At 40.9% G+C, this 16,796-nt stretch overlaps 1 protein-coding gene across 3 annotated transcripts in view; it reads right to left on the reverse strand.

Annotated features, from left to right (window-relative positions):
• PCDH17 (protocadherin 17) overlaps positions 1 to 16,293 on the reverse strand; it is a 100,307-nt gene extending 84,014 nt beyond the window's left edge. For 2 of the 3 annotated variants that reach the window (XM_086711003.1, XM_086711011.1), the window contains exon 1: positions 11,145 to 16,293. In XM_086711003.1, coding sequence (XP_086567129.1) covers positions 11,145 to 13,745 — 2,601 coding nt within the window. In that variant the 5' untranslated portion in view covers positions 13,746 to 16,293. The remainder of the gene's footprint in view (positions 1 to 11,144) is intronic. The other variant, XM_086710996.1, reaches the window with a different exon arrangement.
• Between the last annotated feature and the right edge of the window lie 503 nt (positions 16,294 to 16,796).

The following is a 16,796-nucleotide window of genomic DNA, read 5'->3' on the forward strand; positions in this document are numbered from 1 at the left end:
GGCAACTGGTTGGTACCAAAGTGATTAAATCATGAAATTATATATTAACAAATACAAATAAATGTAATCCCCACATTACTATTTATGGCTTATAATTTCATTTCATTAAAAATGTCATATAGAAAAAAGGATCACATTAGTTACTTAATAATTTGCTAGAGCTGTGTGATTCTTAAAGCCTTAACAAAGAGACATAATATTTGAATTGTGTGGTTTTAATACTGTATAAAGCACTTCAAGGAATAGGACAAAAGATAAAAGATATGCTCTTACCAACAGCATTTGTTCTTGATATACATCTATATACTATATATCTATATACTGTATATCTATATACTGTATATATGTATATCATATGCTGTATATCAAGAACAAATATATTAATGCACTTATATATACATATATATGTGTGTGTTATATATATATTTCTAGAGAGAGAGAGAGAGAGATACAAACAAATTCAGAACTTATGTGACTATCAATAGAATTGTATAGGAATTTTCATTGTAGTTATTACAAAGGTAAAAATTATACATAAAATTATCAAAGCATGCCACCTTCAAATAAATTGTTTACCAGCATGTTTATATGAATAATATCTTCAACTTTGGCCTCCCTCATTTCTAGGTTTGAATCTAAACTCCAGCTCATGACTGATTAATGATTATAGGATTACCAAGAATCCGTATTTTTTAAGTGCTTTCTATGTATTAGAAACCATCTTAGGTTCTCCCAACTACAGAAACAAGCAAACGTATATGGTCTCTGTCTTCCAATATTCTGCTATTTAAGTTGCTTTGTGATAAATTAGCTTTGCTAAGAGAGAGTTATAACACTGAACCAGAGTTTTAAAACTGTTTAGACTTACTAATATTCATCATTTTGTGTGTACATCAATTAGATCTTTATAGAAACAAAGTTTACATAAAAAACCAAAGAAGGAATGAATGAAAATAGGTAGGGTGTTAAATCTGTTAGTCTTCCAGTTTCTCTTATGCATTAAGTAGCTTTAGGATCAAGCATAGAAGAAAAATATTTTCGTTGACTTCTGCTGATTACATAGTATTTTATAGTTCAAAGAAGGTGCTTTTCTTTTTACCTCCTGACCTGTCCTGCTTTCTCCGACACTGCCAAATGGTCTTACTACCATTTACTTCAAACTTAACCAGCCAACAGAGGAGTGTGATGGGAAATATTTTCTACCCCTTCGCTGAAACGTTACATGTCAACTTTTCACCTAAGGCAAAATTTAATGGCTGACTTGTGGATCTTTATTTCTAGAGATTTACTATGGAAACACTGACATAACCTTTAACCAGAGCAAACAGAGCCGCTCTAATAAGCAGGTAACACCAAACCTAAAAATGCAGGAGGAACAGAAAGATCCTGGCAGGAATTAATCTGCCATTTTCACACATCTGCCCGAGGGAGGTATTGTAATTGCAAAAATTTACTCTAAGACTGCTGAGACTCATGGTAATTATGTTTCTTTCTTTTTTTTAATAGAAATAGCCACAGGTGGTAACAAATTGGGTTTTGAGATGGGGAACTAGGCATGCATTCTAACCCAAATTACTATGTAATTGTCTTGATTATAAAAAAAAAAAAATCGTAAAAAGTCTATTGCTCAAAATCAGAAAAAAAAAAATTCTTAAATGCATTCACTGTCTTTTAGTTCTTTTAGTTTCTCTCCACTTAGGCATATAGCCTCATTTGTTGTTACTGGCACATCTGATCAGGGCCACACTGTAGAATAGGCTTTTGCCAATAACCCTTACAAATTCCTCCGACTGGGATTTAATAGGATAGTTCACTTATTTCCTGTCTTATTATCATCTAGAGATAAATACTAGCTTTCCTAGAAGGTCAGGATCTGGAAATGTAGCTAATAATTACAATTATCAATGCATCTGCCAATACTAAAAGTGCAAAGTTATAGACTTTTTATTTCAATCTATGTGTTGTATTAAAATGCTATTTTTCATACACACAGGCACACACGCACACACACACACACACACACACACACACACACACTCAATAATCTTCTTACTCTACAATTCATGCATTAGTACCAACATATTATCATTGTTTTTTTTTTTTTTTTTGATTGCAAACCAGGCATACCGTGCCAAGGAAGAGTCAACTGTCAAGTGTATCGCCAAACTTTCTTAATCAGAATATTCTTATTAAATCAACTAAGATTAAAATAAGAGATTAGGCACTGGCTTAAAACAAAACACAAATTCATTAATGTGACAGCAGGTCACACAAAGCTTAAAATAATAATAAAAATAAAGCAATCAAGTATCTTGCCTTGAAATTATATAAATTATAGATTTCATAGAAATTATATAAATTCTGTGTAACCTTTAATTCTATTTTAATGATGATAATAAAGATAAATGATTGATTTCTTGTTTATTTTTCATGACTTATAGATCCTCTTATTCACCTTCTTAATGCAATAAGTTGATTTGGGATAAACTACTTTAAAATAGATGCAAAACTGCAAAAGTGAAATAGAAAGCAAGACTTTGTGCCCCAAGAAGACACCACAATAGAATTCACCAATATTTAGACGATATCCTGGATTTTGCTGAGGAACCATGGAAATCAAATTATTTTTAAGGTTGTTTGGAAAGTTTCTACGACAAATATTTCTATAAAGATGTATCATTAAGTAATAATCAGGCTTGAGCTGGAAAATATCCCCTTTTGGAGCTAACTCCCTTTTTTCTCCAAATACTAAAAGAAAAAATGTTTTTTTCTTAGTAAATTTTGCTGAGATTTTAAGTATGTTATGTCTCAAACATTCTATTTCCTTATCGTGATCTCATCTACTGAAATGGAGATATTGGCAAAAAGCACATGCTGGCCACTTTACACTCTGGTAACATAATGCTTCGCATGGTAATCACAGGTGAATTTCTTGTATAAGTATCAGTTTTGCATATGGAATTGCTCTGGTGAAATAGCAAAAAAAAATCTATTGAATGTTCAATCACAAAACAATCTCAGGATACTCTGATAAAATATGCTGTGTGAAAAATAAAATAAACAGCTTTAAGCAAGGCATTTATACTGGGGTCGGTGAATTGAAAAGTAACATATCTTGAGGGCAAAAACTATCATTTCAAAACTGATGCAAGTGTTCATACTGCAAATATATATTTAAGAATTTATCTAAGACATTGATAGTGTAAAATTGGGCTATAGAAATAAGAAAGACATTTAAACCACTGTGACCATTTCTGCCTACAATAAAATACTTGTTGCATTTCTGCTTTATAAAAGTAAGCCATTGGCATTTAGGAAATATCTGTACATTTCAACATGGGTTTTATTGAATGTGAGGGCATGGAAAGTCTAGGTATAATTGTAATCTAATCATTGCTCAGCAATGATTATTAAAGATTCAGGAAGAAATACTGGAAAGAGGTATACCAATTCATGACTTATGTGTAAATCACATTTTTTAAAAGTCATCGCCAAGAAGAAAGAATATATCTTTCTGAAGAAAATATATCTAAAGAACCATACTTGTTAGAAAGAACTTATTTAAGGATACTTGGGTGGCTCAGTTGGTTAAGCATCTGACTCTTGACTTTGGCTCAGGTCATGATCTTATGGTTGGGTTCATGATACTGAACCCTGCATTGGGCTCCATGCTGACAGCACAGGGCCTGCTTGAGATTCTCTCTCTCTCCCTCTCTTTCTACCCCTCCCCCATTCGTTCTCTCTCTCTCTCAAAATAAATAAATAAACACTTTTTAAAAAGTCACATTGTAAGTTTAATCTGTTATTTAATATATATATATGAGCTTTTCTGACTATAAACTCATTATCTACAGTATGTATTGATATAATTTACAAACATGTAACCAATGTCTCTTAAAAACAGTATATATTTACAAAACACGAAGGCATAGCTTTGAAAACTTTAAATAGAGTTTTAATGCTCTCACTATCAAATTCTACAAGGCTGCTTTTAGCTGATAAAGAGAGTAAATAAGAAATTGTCCTTTATATGGTCCCTTTAATGTGTTCCACTAATTAAAAATCAATCAGAAACATTACATGTTTAAAAAATATTAAATATTGTTCATACAGGCTTACATGATTACTTTTATCTGCATCTTGCTCATTTTGCATCTAACATAACTATGGTTCTTGACTATCTTATTGAACAGAAACATAAAGAAAAGAACACAAGTGTTTAAATATTTCAAAAATGGCTTAAAAATGCATTTTAATACCATTAAATTATTTTAATATATTCTATTCCTCTAATCAAACCAAAGTCTATTTATGTAGATTAGTTACATCTAAAGTCTCATTTATCCAACCTGTATTTATCCTTTGATCACAAAGCTTGTTAACTTAAATGGTCTTTTATTGTTATGATACATTTTCCCATAATTATGCTGTTTAACTGCCTTATTTTTTGAATAAATATATGCAAACGCACCAATCATATTCAGCACAGTTATGCTAGATGTTCAATGAACTGTAAGAGCCATTTCACTACAATAAAACTGCCTGGAATAGATCCAGGGGAAGGCCGACAAATACTAGTAATCAGAATGTCAGTAGGACCAGAACAGATAGAAGTGTGTCACATGTATATCAATAGATTCTCTCAAACACCATCTGAAACCAATTTTACAGTCTATCACTGGAAGAACTTTGTGCACACAAGTGAAAGAGGCCACCCACACAGTCACAGTTTTGCATCTGTATTTTTGTCCTTTTTTTCCCTTTACCTTAAAAATATTGAACTTGTACTTCTGCAGTAGCAAGGAAGCACAAGCAAACTTCTGCTTAGTCACAGCAGGGAAAGTTGATGTCATTAAGGACTTCTTTATTATAGATAATTTATTTCAGGAGACCAAAGGATAGCAATATATCACTGTCAAAGCTAGTGGTGAAAGCTATGACTAACTGTAAAATACCGTGTGCCACTGAAGGAAATTCTTGTCAACGTCTCCTTTAGTAAAATAGGTTGACAATAGATTAGTGTAGGTCTGATGAACTTTGAAAGTGTTTTGTAGGTGGGTGGCAGAAGTCACAGTGTCTTCAAATTGATGGGTAAAATGAACTTCACGCCATTCTCTAACAAGTATGCAGTCATTGGTTAAAGGAATTCGGTACAAAAAAATAAATAACTAAAACCTTCCCTAATGACTTTGCTAAAATATGACTTTAAGATAATGCCCTGTGGGATTTATTAAACAGAAGTATCACTGAGGGGAATACATTCTGGAGCAATGACTAATATCATAATTAGCAGGTGCATTTGTAAGAATTTACCCATTATTGAGTGTATTGCAAGACACCTCAACATAAGGGAGTTAAGTTTTACTTCCTAACTGGCATGAACCCATTTAAGTGGCTTCATCTTCCTCCTGTGGTTGTTTCATTATCAGAGCTCAAGGTGTATATTCTCACAATGCCTCCAGCCATCCCACTATCCTCCTGGAAGACTCAGAACCTAGATGAATTTTTTTTCTCTTAATCTACATAAACTCCAACCTATTGTCCATGGAAGACCAGTAGTTCCTCAACTTCTCCTCTGTTCTAAAATGCCTGGCTCTAATGAACTTCAAAATGTTTAAGTTTGAAAACGGTACAATCAAGTTTACATATATTTTCAAAGAAAAAATAAAGGTTTGTGCTCATCCTTAAAAAGAGGAGAGCTGCCTTTGAATTAAAAAAATATATAAAATGGGCTAATATTTGTGCTTGAGTATTTATATATATTATCTGGGAAATATAAAGACATATATACATGGATACACATAAATTTTGCCAAGAAGTTTTATTGTTCACATTTTCATAAATATAGCCAGAGCCAATCTTCACTGTAATAAGTACATGTAAGCCTTTATTAATCTTAACATAAAATAGTTTCCTAATTTATACCTTTTATTTTTATAGATATATTTCTATTGCATTGTATTACATAAGCAGCACTAACTAAGTGCTGCTTAATAAGTAAAAAACTTGAAACCTGACAGTGGTAGTGAAACATAAGAAAATATAAATATTATATTTGTAAATAGTATTAAATAATTATCTAGAGATTTTCAAAGTTTTTTTTATTTTAAAATATGTATATTTCTTAAGTCCCTTAGGAGAGATATTTGAGATTATTTAAAGGGTAACCAATTTATTTTAACCACATATATACATCTATATGCACTGTAAAAAGCGAATAATGTATAACTTCAACTTTATTAAGAAAAGTTTCTAGAAATTACCTTTGCATTTATTTATTTTAATTTTTTTTATGTGGCTTGAACAGTGTAGTCATAGGTGACAATGTTTTAAAAACTGGAAATTTTTTTGTGTGTGACTAAAAAATATGATCAAGCAATTGAGATTGGAATTTTAGGACATACTCTTTTATGCTCTGATAACTTGCATGATCACACACAGCCTTAAATAATATTAAGATGCCAAGAATAAAATTCCAAAATCTTCCATGTAGGCTTGAATATGATAATATTTATTGAAATTATAAAACTCACTCACAGAACTTAAGTAAAATTATAAACTCACTCATACACTCAATTATCTTACTCCTACATTTTAAAAAGACTGATGAATAATCATCTCAGTGTAAAAATGATGAAGTATTTTACCTGGCTGGAATTTTGGAAATTTTATTGAAAACTAAAAACTAATGGATGAAGAAGTTATTACCCATGAGTAGTTATATCAACCAATAGTAAAACTAAGATTATCAGGTTCCTAGCTCATATAGTTAAAAAACTTTTGTGTTTTCATTTATTATAAAATAAAGAAATGTACTCAAATTTACAATGGAGCTGAGATTTTCATGGGTGCACACAAAACTTACATGAAAACTAACAATATATTAAAAATGATAAAAAATAATTTGAATTCTAAACTCTTCTGCAAAGAAACTCAAATCACCTTGATGGCTGATTTTCTTAATCAAGTATTTTTGTACTTTATACTATTTTAATATATGGTAGCATAGAAAAAATGTTTTATGATTGTGTACTCATGTTAATTTAAAGTAGAAATTTAAAGCTATTATCTATAAATTACAAAAAGAAAGACAAGTGGACAAGATACTCTTGGAGACATGCAGTAGGAAAGAGACATCCCCTTCCTATCCAGCCCACCATTACCCTTATAAATAGAGATGTATATAATGTTTATGGAAATGAATGCATGTAACTAATCAAACTGTGTCCTCTTAGAACAACACTGTGGACAAATATCCTCAGAATTTTAAATGAAGAAAGAAATTGCTCACACTTTTCATGTTTGTTATTGAAATCACTGACATACTAGAATATGAAATTTTAGGATCATGGTCTTGGGAGCTCATTGGAGTTCCTATAGTCAAGAATCTCTTGTATTAGAGAAGTGGGACTAAAGGCAGACAATGGATAATGTTGCTAGTAAAGATATACTTTTTCTTTCACCTTTTCATTCTAAAATACTGAGTTTATTGTCTATGCTTTGCTACTTTCGTCCTGGATGCTGCAATCTCATTTTTGTATATTTGGATTGACTATATTCACCATGTATTTAATTCCTTTTTATTGAAAAGGCCATGCATATATATCAAAACGATTTTCTCTTTCTAGCACAAAGAGCCTAAGGTCAATCCTAATGTGAATCTTTTGAAATTGAACTGTAAAACACCACGTGAGAATGTAGAATGTATTATTTTTTAAAATGCATTTTAGTAGATCTTATTCTGCTGGCTCAATATATTTTCTTTGAGATCATATTGAAATGCTTTCAGTAGTGCCATAGAAAAATCTGAAAACACAGATGTTCAAACAAAACTGGAAATTCTCCCAATAGTGAAGAAATCCCCAGTCTCTTCTCAGCCAGGCCTTCTTTGAAAACACCTGTTGAGAAGTTACCCTGAGACTGAACAAATAATTCTTGATAAGCCTCCATATGTAGTTACTCGTGACAATTAGCAATGATCTCTACTTGATTTTAGATTTTCATATTAACATATGAAATAATTCACATGGAAATTACTCCTATGAAAAGCACATTTATAAATTTGTATAACAATCTATTTGCCTTACCTCCCACAAAATCTGTGCTATTTTTCGAAATCTGTGTTATAGCTTTAAAATGAGTAAAATATTTCATTACAAGAATGTTGTATTATGATTCACATTATTGAGGCTATTTTAATCTCTAGTCTGTTATTTAAAACTTCATAGGCTGACTTTACTTCACCTGAAAAACTTGGAGAAAACCTGAAATAAAACCCCTTTTCACAAACCACTGTTTCTACATATGGTTACATGTGTAACCAGCTTACTGGATTGTTTTGCATTCATTTTTAATAAAAATACTCTCATGCTCAAGAACCTACAGATCTCATCCTTAAAATTTTAGACCCTGAGACTCACACAATATCATTCGATACTTAAATGAATCTTAATTTAAGCTGTAATATGAGTCTTTTACATCTTGAAATTTTTAAATTTCGTAAGGCCCATCTTTACCAGTGTATTGCAGAACAATTACAAAATACTTTCATTCCATCAATGAAAATACCCGGCGTGCCTTCTAAACAGCACGAAATTGCTGGGAAGTAAAGGTAAAGGAGACCTAGCAGCTGTTCGTCCAAGTGCACTCTGTGGATTAAAATACTACCTTCAGAAATACGCGTGAGATTAGCAGTGTGCTTCCTTAGCAGGCTGTGTTAAATGCACACACCAATAAATACACTCTGAAACAAGATTATGGATACCTGAACACTTCAATTTAAGCATGTCACTTCAGCACAAAGTGTTTGCAGTGCACTAGTTTAAAAAGAAAGAAAAAAAGGAGGGTCACTATAGTTAATTTACTCTGTTCTCTATAATAGGCATTGAGGAAAGCCTGATATATTTAGGAGGAAGTTAACATATTAGGAACTTACAAAGCATTCTTTATAAGACTGTAAAAACTCAGCAGAAAAAAAGAGAAAGAGAGACTGCCTGTTTTAACAGTTTATAGCAAGGATATTTCTAGGGCGGAAACAATATGGGAAATCGAGTCACCTTGGAAAAAAATGCCAAGAACTTAAAACTGAAACTTTTTCTGTGTTTTCATGGCATGGATTAAAATTCTAGAAAAAGGGAATGGCAAGAAGTGTGCCCTTTGTTTTACTTTTAAATTATCTGTCTCTTTCCCTGCATGTATGAGATTTTCTTTGGCTTAAGTTTTACTGCTAGGAGGAATCATCACCATCATCCATTCCTCAAGCAATGAACATCTTAAAGAACAGCATGGTGTAAATACAGTATAGGCACCCCTGTTCTTCAAAACCTTCTGGATACTTCCATCCAAATTCATTTCTCACTAATCTGACCAAGGAATCAGGCTTGCTGATAATTCTACTGTACCAACTTCATTGTTACTGGAACCTAAATAAGAATTCAACTACCAGCACTTGGAATGGAAGATTAAGCATTAACCCTCTGTGATAACTTTATAATTGTCAATGATAAGAATATAAGAAAGGTATATAACGTGTGTATACATAAAATGATTGCAGAGGATGTGTGAATATATATTTTAACATACCTCCCTAAGGAGATTATCATAAATAAGTTTTACACAGTCACGGGAGACTTTCATAGAAACCACAATATTTTTCAAGGGGGATATTTTTCGTTCAGTCTTATATAGACATCAAAAGTCATAATAAATGGTAATATAGTAGACACTGTAAAAAGTGGGATTTAATACTACAATCAATACTTTAGTATTCAGTAGCATCAATTACAAGAGTCTGCTTTACAAGGACATTAACTATCATAAGAAAATATGTTTTGCCAACTTTTAGCATTTGTCACACTTATCATGTTAGAAAGGATAAGGTTGTGATATTTTACTATTCATTTTAGTAATAAAAACATTACTGAGTCAAGTGTCATTAAAGGGTATTTGCTTTTCAAAGCATAAAATTATGAACAAATTAACTTCATTTGCCCCAAACTAATCTTCCTCCCAAAGTGTCACTTTTAGTTAAACTCAATTTTGAATTTCAAGTAGTGCCCATCCAGAGTAATTTGTGGCAACATGCATTTATAATAAGCAAGAATTAAGTTTTTCCTGTGACACAACTTAATAGTTGATAAAAGAAGTTAGGCAAAGTACAGTTACCTGCTATTGTTAGAATCTATGATGGGTCCGTCATTTAGGGTTTTTAAAAAATACATCGGTAACTTTGAATTATACAATCTAAAATATATTAAAGATCGCTTAAAAATACTGAAAATACACAGTATGCAGACTACATGCATTTTTGGTGCATCAAGTGCCTTTAATGCCAACTTTGCCTCCTGTTTTCAACCGTGTAAAATGAGTCTGTGACTCTTGGGTATTCTCTGTTGCTTTCTCAATGAAATAGATCGGGAAAATTCCAGGACAAAATAATTATAAACTTTTCATCGACAGTTACTGGTCATGATCCAGAGCCTACCTCAACTCAAATTTCTGAAAGAGCTTCAGAGCAAAATTGGCATATTAAAAGTTTAAAGCACACTAAGGCGTTATGCTGCAGTTTCCGCTGAAGAAAAAAGTATGACTCATGTTCTTTAAAACACTTTTTAATATGTAAAACTGACTTTTTGGGGGGAGGAGTGAAAACTTAGCTCAGATTCAGGCTCTGGGATTCTGAGCGGTTGCTATTTTGTACTTGAAGAAGAAGTTAACTTCTGAATACTGGAGCGTACATTTCTCTCATTGTTGGTGTCCGATTTTTAAATAAAATTCAAAAGCAAATTTAACTAAAACATGTTTTTTTACTCTAGGAATCCTTTGCTACTGAGAGAAATGTAGAGCAGCGAATAAAAAATAAACTCTAAATCCTGAACACTGCTAACATTTTTAAACCTATAAAAATAATCTTTAAAATACAACCGAAGTAAGACATTCACATCTTTGAGATTTTAGACTATGAACATGGGAGGGGCTATGTATAGGGTATGTCGTGCACGGAGTGGCAAAAGCGGGAAGCATCTTCATTTAAAAATTTCCCCCTCACTGCTGCTGGCAGTGCGGCTTGTCCTGTTCCAAAGGTTTCAGGACAGCTCCAAAATCAGCAATAAAGTCAAGTCCGAGTTATGCTAACAGCCTCTTACCTGAATTATGGACATCCGAGTGGCAGGGGTCTCGCTTGCATTAGTTCCTTGTCCCGTGAAGCTGGTGTGGCAGCCCGCGTGCCCCTGAGGAACAGTCAGGTTGTTGGAGGCCGGTTTGAGATACATCACCTCCGACCGGGGCGAGCTGAGGGGCAGGCGGGTCTGGTAGTCGAAGTACATAGGGGAGGTGGCCAGGGAGGGGCTGCTCACCACGTTCATGACGTTCATGGCGTTCCTCTCTTCCACCTCGCTCTGCACCAGCATGATATCATTTTTGTTGATCTTCTTCTTCTTGCCCTTGCCCCCGCCCAGCTGCGGGTGGCTGTACTCGGCGATACGGCAGTTGTAAGTGCGAATCTCCTTGTTCTCGCGCTTGCACTTGACGGCAATGGTGATCATGGCCGCTAGGAGAATGATGGAGATAGTGCTCAGAGTCACGATGAGCGGCAGCGACATGTCCCAGTGGTGCTGCTCGCCGTTGACCCGAGGAACCCCTTCGGGCAAGGAGCCGCTCACCGAGCGGATGATAAGCTTGGCCACCGCGGACAGGGTGGGCTTCCCGTGGTCCGTCACCTTCACTACCAGCTCCACCACTGGCGTCACGTCCTCCCAGAAGGGGTGCAGCGTGCGGATCTCGCCGCTGGAGGGATCGATTTCAAACAGGTGGTCGTCGTTACCATCTACGATCTCGTAGGTGAGGCGCCCACTCTCGCCGAAGTCGCTGTCAAGGGCGCGCACGGTGCTCACCAGGTAGCCCAGGCCGGCGTTGCGCGGCACCTGCAGCTCAGCGGTGTCGTTCTGCAGCGTGGGCAGCACGATCACCGGCGCGTTGTCGTTCACGTCTAGCACGGTCACCCTCACCGTTGCGTTGCTCTCCAAGTGCGCGGGCGCCCCCGAGTCCTTCGCGAGCACCTTGAACTCAAAAGCCTTCGTCTGCTCGTAGTTAAAAGAGCGCAGGGCGTAGATGGCCCCGTTGGTGGGGTTCACAGACACATAGGTGTAGATGGACACGTCGCCGATGTGCGAGGGCAGGATGGAGTAGGACACTGTGCCGTTTTGGCCCAGGTCGGGGTCCTGCGCGAGCACTGAGCCCAGGTACTCTCCTGGGATGTTGTTTTCGTGCACCTGCAGCACATACAGTCCCTTGGTGAAACGAGGAGGGTTGTCGTTCTCGTCCAGAATCTTGACAGCAAACGACTTGGTGGAGTTGAGTGGAGGCGAGCCCCCGTCCCGCGCCACGATTGTCACGTTGTACTCGTCCTGTGTCTCGCGGTCCAGCGGGCGGTCGGTCACCACCGTGTAGAAGTTGTCGTAGTTCTCCTCAAGCTTGAAGGGCACCGAACCTCCGGGCCCGCCCAGGCCGCCGCCGCCGCCCGTCCCGCCTCCGCCCAGTACCCTGCACTGCAGCTGCCCGTTCTTGCCCGAGTCCCGGTCAGTGACCCGCACTAGGGCGATGACGGTGCCGGGCGGGGCGGCCTCGCTCAGCGCCCCCTGGCGCACGGAGACGAAACCGATGGACGGCGCGTTGTCGTTGCGGTCGATAAGCTTGACTGTGACCTTGCAGTGGGCTGGGATGGGGTTGGGCCCCAAGTCTCGGGCCTGCACGTCGATCTCCAGCATCCCATTCTCCTCATAGTCCAGGTTGCCCTTGACACGGATCAGGCCGGTCTTAGGATCGATGGAGAAAAGCTCTCTCACGCGGTCAGGCACATAGCTGCTGAAGGAGTAGAGCACTTCGCCATTGGGACCCTCGTCGGCGTCGGTGGCGTTCAGATCAATGACCACGGTGCCCAGCGGGGCATTCTCTGGCAGCTCCACCAGGTAGGAAGGCGCCTCGAAGACCGGGCTGTTGTCGTTAGAGTCGATCACCTTCACGTTGATTTGCACGGTGGCGGATCTCGGCGGCTCGCCGCCGTCCAGGGCGGTCAGCACAAGCGTGTGGTGGTTCTGCTGCTCGCGGTCCAGCGCCTTCTGGATTACCAGCTCAGGGAACTTGGTACCGTCGCCGCGGGACTTGACGTCCAGCGCGAAGAGCCCGTGGTCGTCGCGCGTGAGCAGATAGGTGCGGAGCCCGTTCTCGCCGGCGTCGGGGTCATGTGCACTGGTGAGAGGGAAGCGGGTGCCGGGGGCAGCGTTCTCCGAGATGTCCATCTCGATCTGGTCCGAGGGGAAGGAGGGGGCATTGTCGTTGATGTCCTGGATCTCCACCTTGATCATGCAGATCTCCTTGTCGTTGGCGAACACCTCGAGGGACAGCTGGCACTTGGCATTGTGGCGGCACAGGGACTCACGGTCGATGCGCTGCTTGGTGTAGAGGAGCCCGCTGTCAGCGTCCACGTCCAGCAGGTGCGGCGCTGAGTTCTCCAGCACCCGGTAGCTACCCGACTTGCTTCGCCCGCCGCCGCCGCCGCCGCCGCCGCCGCCGCCGCCGCCGCCGCCGCCGCGCTCTGCGGGCGGAAGCCCTGGCTGCAGTCGAGCATCCTTGCCGATGTTGCCGATCACCGTGCCGGCCCCTTGCTCCTCCGGCACCGAGTAGTTGAGGTTTTTGAGCGTCAGGGCAGGGGCCCACAGGAGGAAACAGCAACAGATGGAAAGGTACATCCCAGACCGGTGGGGTGGGGGCAGGAGCAGCCGAACTGGAGGGGCGAGCGAGTGGGTGCGCGCCAGCCTGGGGCTCCGGCGCGGCGTGCGCGCGCGACACGAGCCACAAGTCTGTGGGTCCTTCCTTCCCTCTGCTCCGGGGCTGCGGCACCGGGCGGTCTCCTTATTCCGTTCAAGTTCCCCGAACCTGTTGATCTACAGCATCCGCACCGGGCGAGAAGCGGCGGCGCAGCCAAGCTGCAGGGGCGCGGAGCAAGGCGGCGGCTCCCTGCGGCTGGGGGGCGAGCCCGGGGCTTTGTCTGTTCCGCCGGGACTTGGGGCCACTCGAAGTTGAGCGATGAGGCCGGCGATAAGACGGAAATCGCGTTTAGAAGGGGTGGTCGAGAACCCCTAGCTTTTGCTGGCTCCCGCTAGGGCGCTGCAAATCCACTCCCGCGGCAGCCGCCGGAATACTCTTCACCTCGGGTGGGGGAGGAAGCGGGGAGGTGTGTCTTCAGGCAGATGGGAAAGTGAAATCCTTACTTGTTTCTCGTCTCCTGTGATGAGACTGGTGGGGACGCGGAGCCCCGGAGACAGAGTCAGATAGATTTTGAAGCTTCGCCGGAGCCCTGTGAAATGTCTGCTGGCTTCGCGGGCTGTTGGGTTTTCAGGCAGTGTTTTGCTGCATTTAGAGATCTAATCTTGCATTGCTGGCGGAGGCAGAGGCGGCGGCGGACTGCATCTCCCAGCCAAGCGTATTTTCTCTCCTCTCTCTCTCTCTCTCTCTCTCTCTCTCTCTCTGTCTCCTTTCCGAGCAGCCAAAGGGAGGGGAGGAAATGCAGCGCAAGGAACTAGTGTCCCGATTTGTAGTTTCCTCCCTCCACCACGCTCCTCCCTCTCTTCCTCGGAAAAGGCTCTCCCCGGAAAACCACAGCCTGATCGGCGTTTGCGGTGTGAGTCTGTTGGGAGGGGGGTGGGGGGCGGATATATAGCTCTATCTCCGCCTCTGTTCGTGGAACACACACACTCTGTGGTTTCTCTACGCCGAGCCAGGAGCCGCCGCTACCATCCCATTCTCTCCCCGAGAGCGAGGACTTGTCTCGATGCAGTTTAATTCCAGTTTGCTTTTCTTCCCAGGCGAGAGGAAATCAACAGGCAACTCATGGTTGGATGTGCCGATCTGGAGGGGGAGGGGGAGGCGGAATAAAAAGGAAGGGGGAGCCACCCTCCCAGGGCTCGCACACACACTCTCCCTGTCTCTCTCGCTAGAAGGGAAACAGTCTCTGCATTCACAGGGCTGGGCTGTCAAGTGCCTCTCTTTTCTTTCTATTCAGCATCTCCTTCCAATGGCCCTGCCTCCCAGTCCTCTTCATCTAGAAAGGAAAACCTTGGCGAGGAATAAAAGTGGTGGATATTCGAAGCGAATAAAGTGCGGGTTTTGTTTTGTTTTTTGTTTTTTTTTCTTCCGTCAATTTTTTTTTTTTTTTTTTTTTTTTTTTAATAGTAGGAGTGGGCTGGATGAAAGAGCCACATCAAGGTTTGGCGTGATGCGTTCTGCAGTCTCGCTCTCACAGTCTCTCTGGGCGGCTCGAGGAGGGCAGGGAGGGGGCGAGGCGCTGCGGCCGCGGCGGTCCAGCCAGGGGCGCCCACCGCCTCCCCCGAGAGCTCCCTCTCTCCGAGGGGATGTTAGGCACGGGTCTGTCTACACATCATCTCGGGTTCTCGAGGCGCCTCGACGCACGGGAATGACACATCCAGAAATGCAGGTGTTGCGATCTGCCCGATGAGTCACAAGCAGTGGAACGAATCGTATTCACTCTCGCCTCATGGTCCTCCCTTCACAGACATTAGTTGCGGCTTCTTCCTCCCGCTTTCTCTGACTCACTCTATGGAAAGAAAAGCCAGATCCACGTTTTGGAGGAAAAGAAAAAAAAAAAAAAAAAGCGAGAGAGAAGGGAGGGAGGGAAGGAGGAAGGTGTAGCTGAATCCAGCAGCACTTTTACTCTACCTCTTTCTGCCGGGGTCCGAGGCTCTGGAAAACAAGACGTCTGTTTTGCTAGGTGTATTTACTTATTTATTTAAAAAAAAAAAACAAAAAAAAAAACCAAAAAACCTTTCCTTTTGGTTAGGCGTGAGGAACCCCCAAATCTTTCAGAGTCTTGGGGGGGGGGAAAGAAAAAATTCAGGATTCCAGGGACTGTTCACAGCTTAGCCCCGCATCATAGTTCACGATTTTCCTCTCAATGTTCTCTATTCACAAAGTCCAGCACCGGTGTGCATAGTTAATTGTGCAGTCCGTTGTGGAGGGCTTTCTTTCTTTTTTTTTTTTTTTTTTCCTCCTTTTCTGTCACGGGTGGTCTCGTTTAATCTGGTGCCTGTCAGGATCAGCTCATAGCCTGCGAAAGACGTGCGGGTTTCAAAGCAAATAAATCCATTTCCGCAAGCAAGGCATCGGAGGAAATGAAAGGTGAAAATTCAACAGTTGGAGTAGCGTCTCCCCAGCCGCCCTCCGCCGCTGCCGCATCCGCCGGGCTCGCAGTCCCAGCTCTCTCCCCAGCGCCTCTTGCTGACTGACTCTATTCACCTCACGCCGCCGCTTAAACATTGATACTGATTCCCTGCCAGCCAATCAGCGTGAGGAACAAGGCCCTGCCTCCTCGGCCCACGCCCAATAGAAGGCGGAGAAGGGACAGGCGGGGGCGGAGCCAGGAGCCCCAGCTCTTCAGAGTCATTGATTAGATCAGTTAGATGGGAGACCAGCTGGGCTACCCGAGCCCAGCGCTCGGTCTGGGCAGCGGCGCCCAGGGCCTCGCCGCCGGGTCTCCCGAGTCCTTAACTACTGAGAGAAGCTCTTCCACCGTCTTCCTTTAGGAAAAGGCGAATTAAAAGAAAAAAAGTTTGACAGCGATTTATTTATTTTTTTTTGTTTTTTGTTTTTTTTGTTTTTTGTTTTTTGTTCCATGTACACAGGAACCGGAATCGCAGCGTGCTTGCAGAATAAGGTAGCTGCGGTCTTCCTGATGGGTTTCTGTACACACACTCACACACACACACACACACACACACACACAC

Source organism: Puma concolor, chromosome A1 (assembly GCF_028749965.1).
Source record: "Puma concolor isolate L17-30 chromosome A1, mPumCon1.1.hap2, whole genome shotgun sequence".
Lineage (NCBI taxonomy): Eukaryota > Metazoa > Chordata > Mammalia > Carnivora > Felidae > Puma > Puma concolor.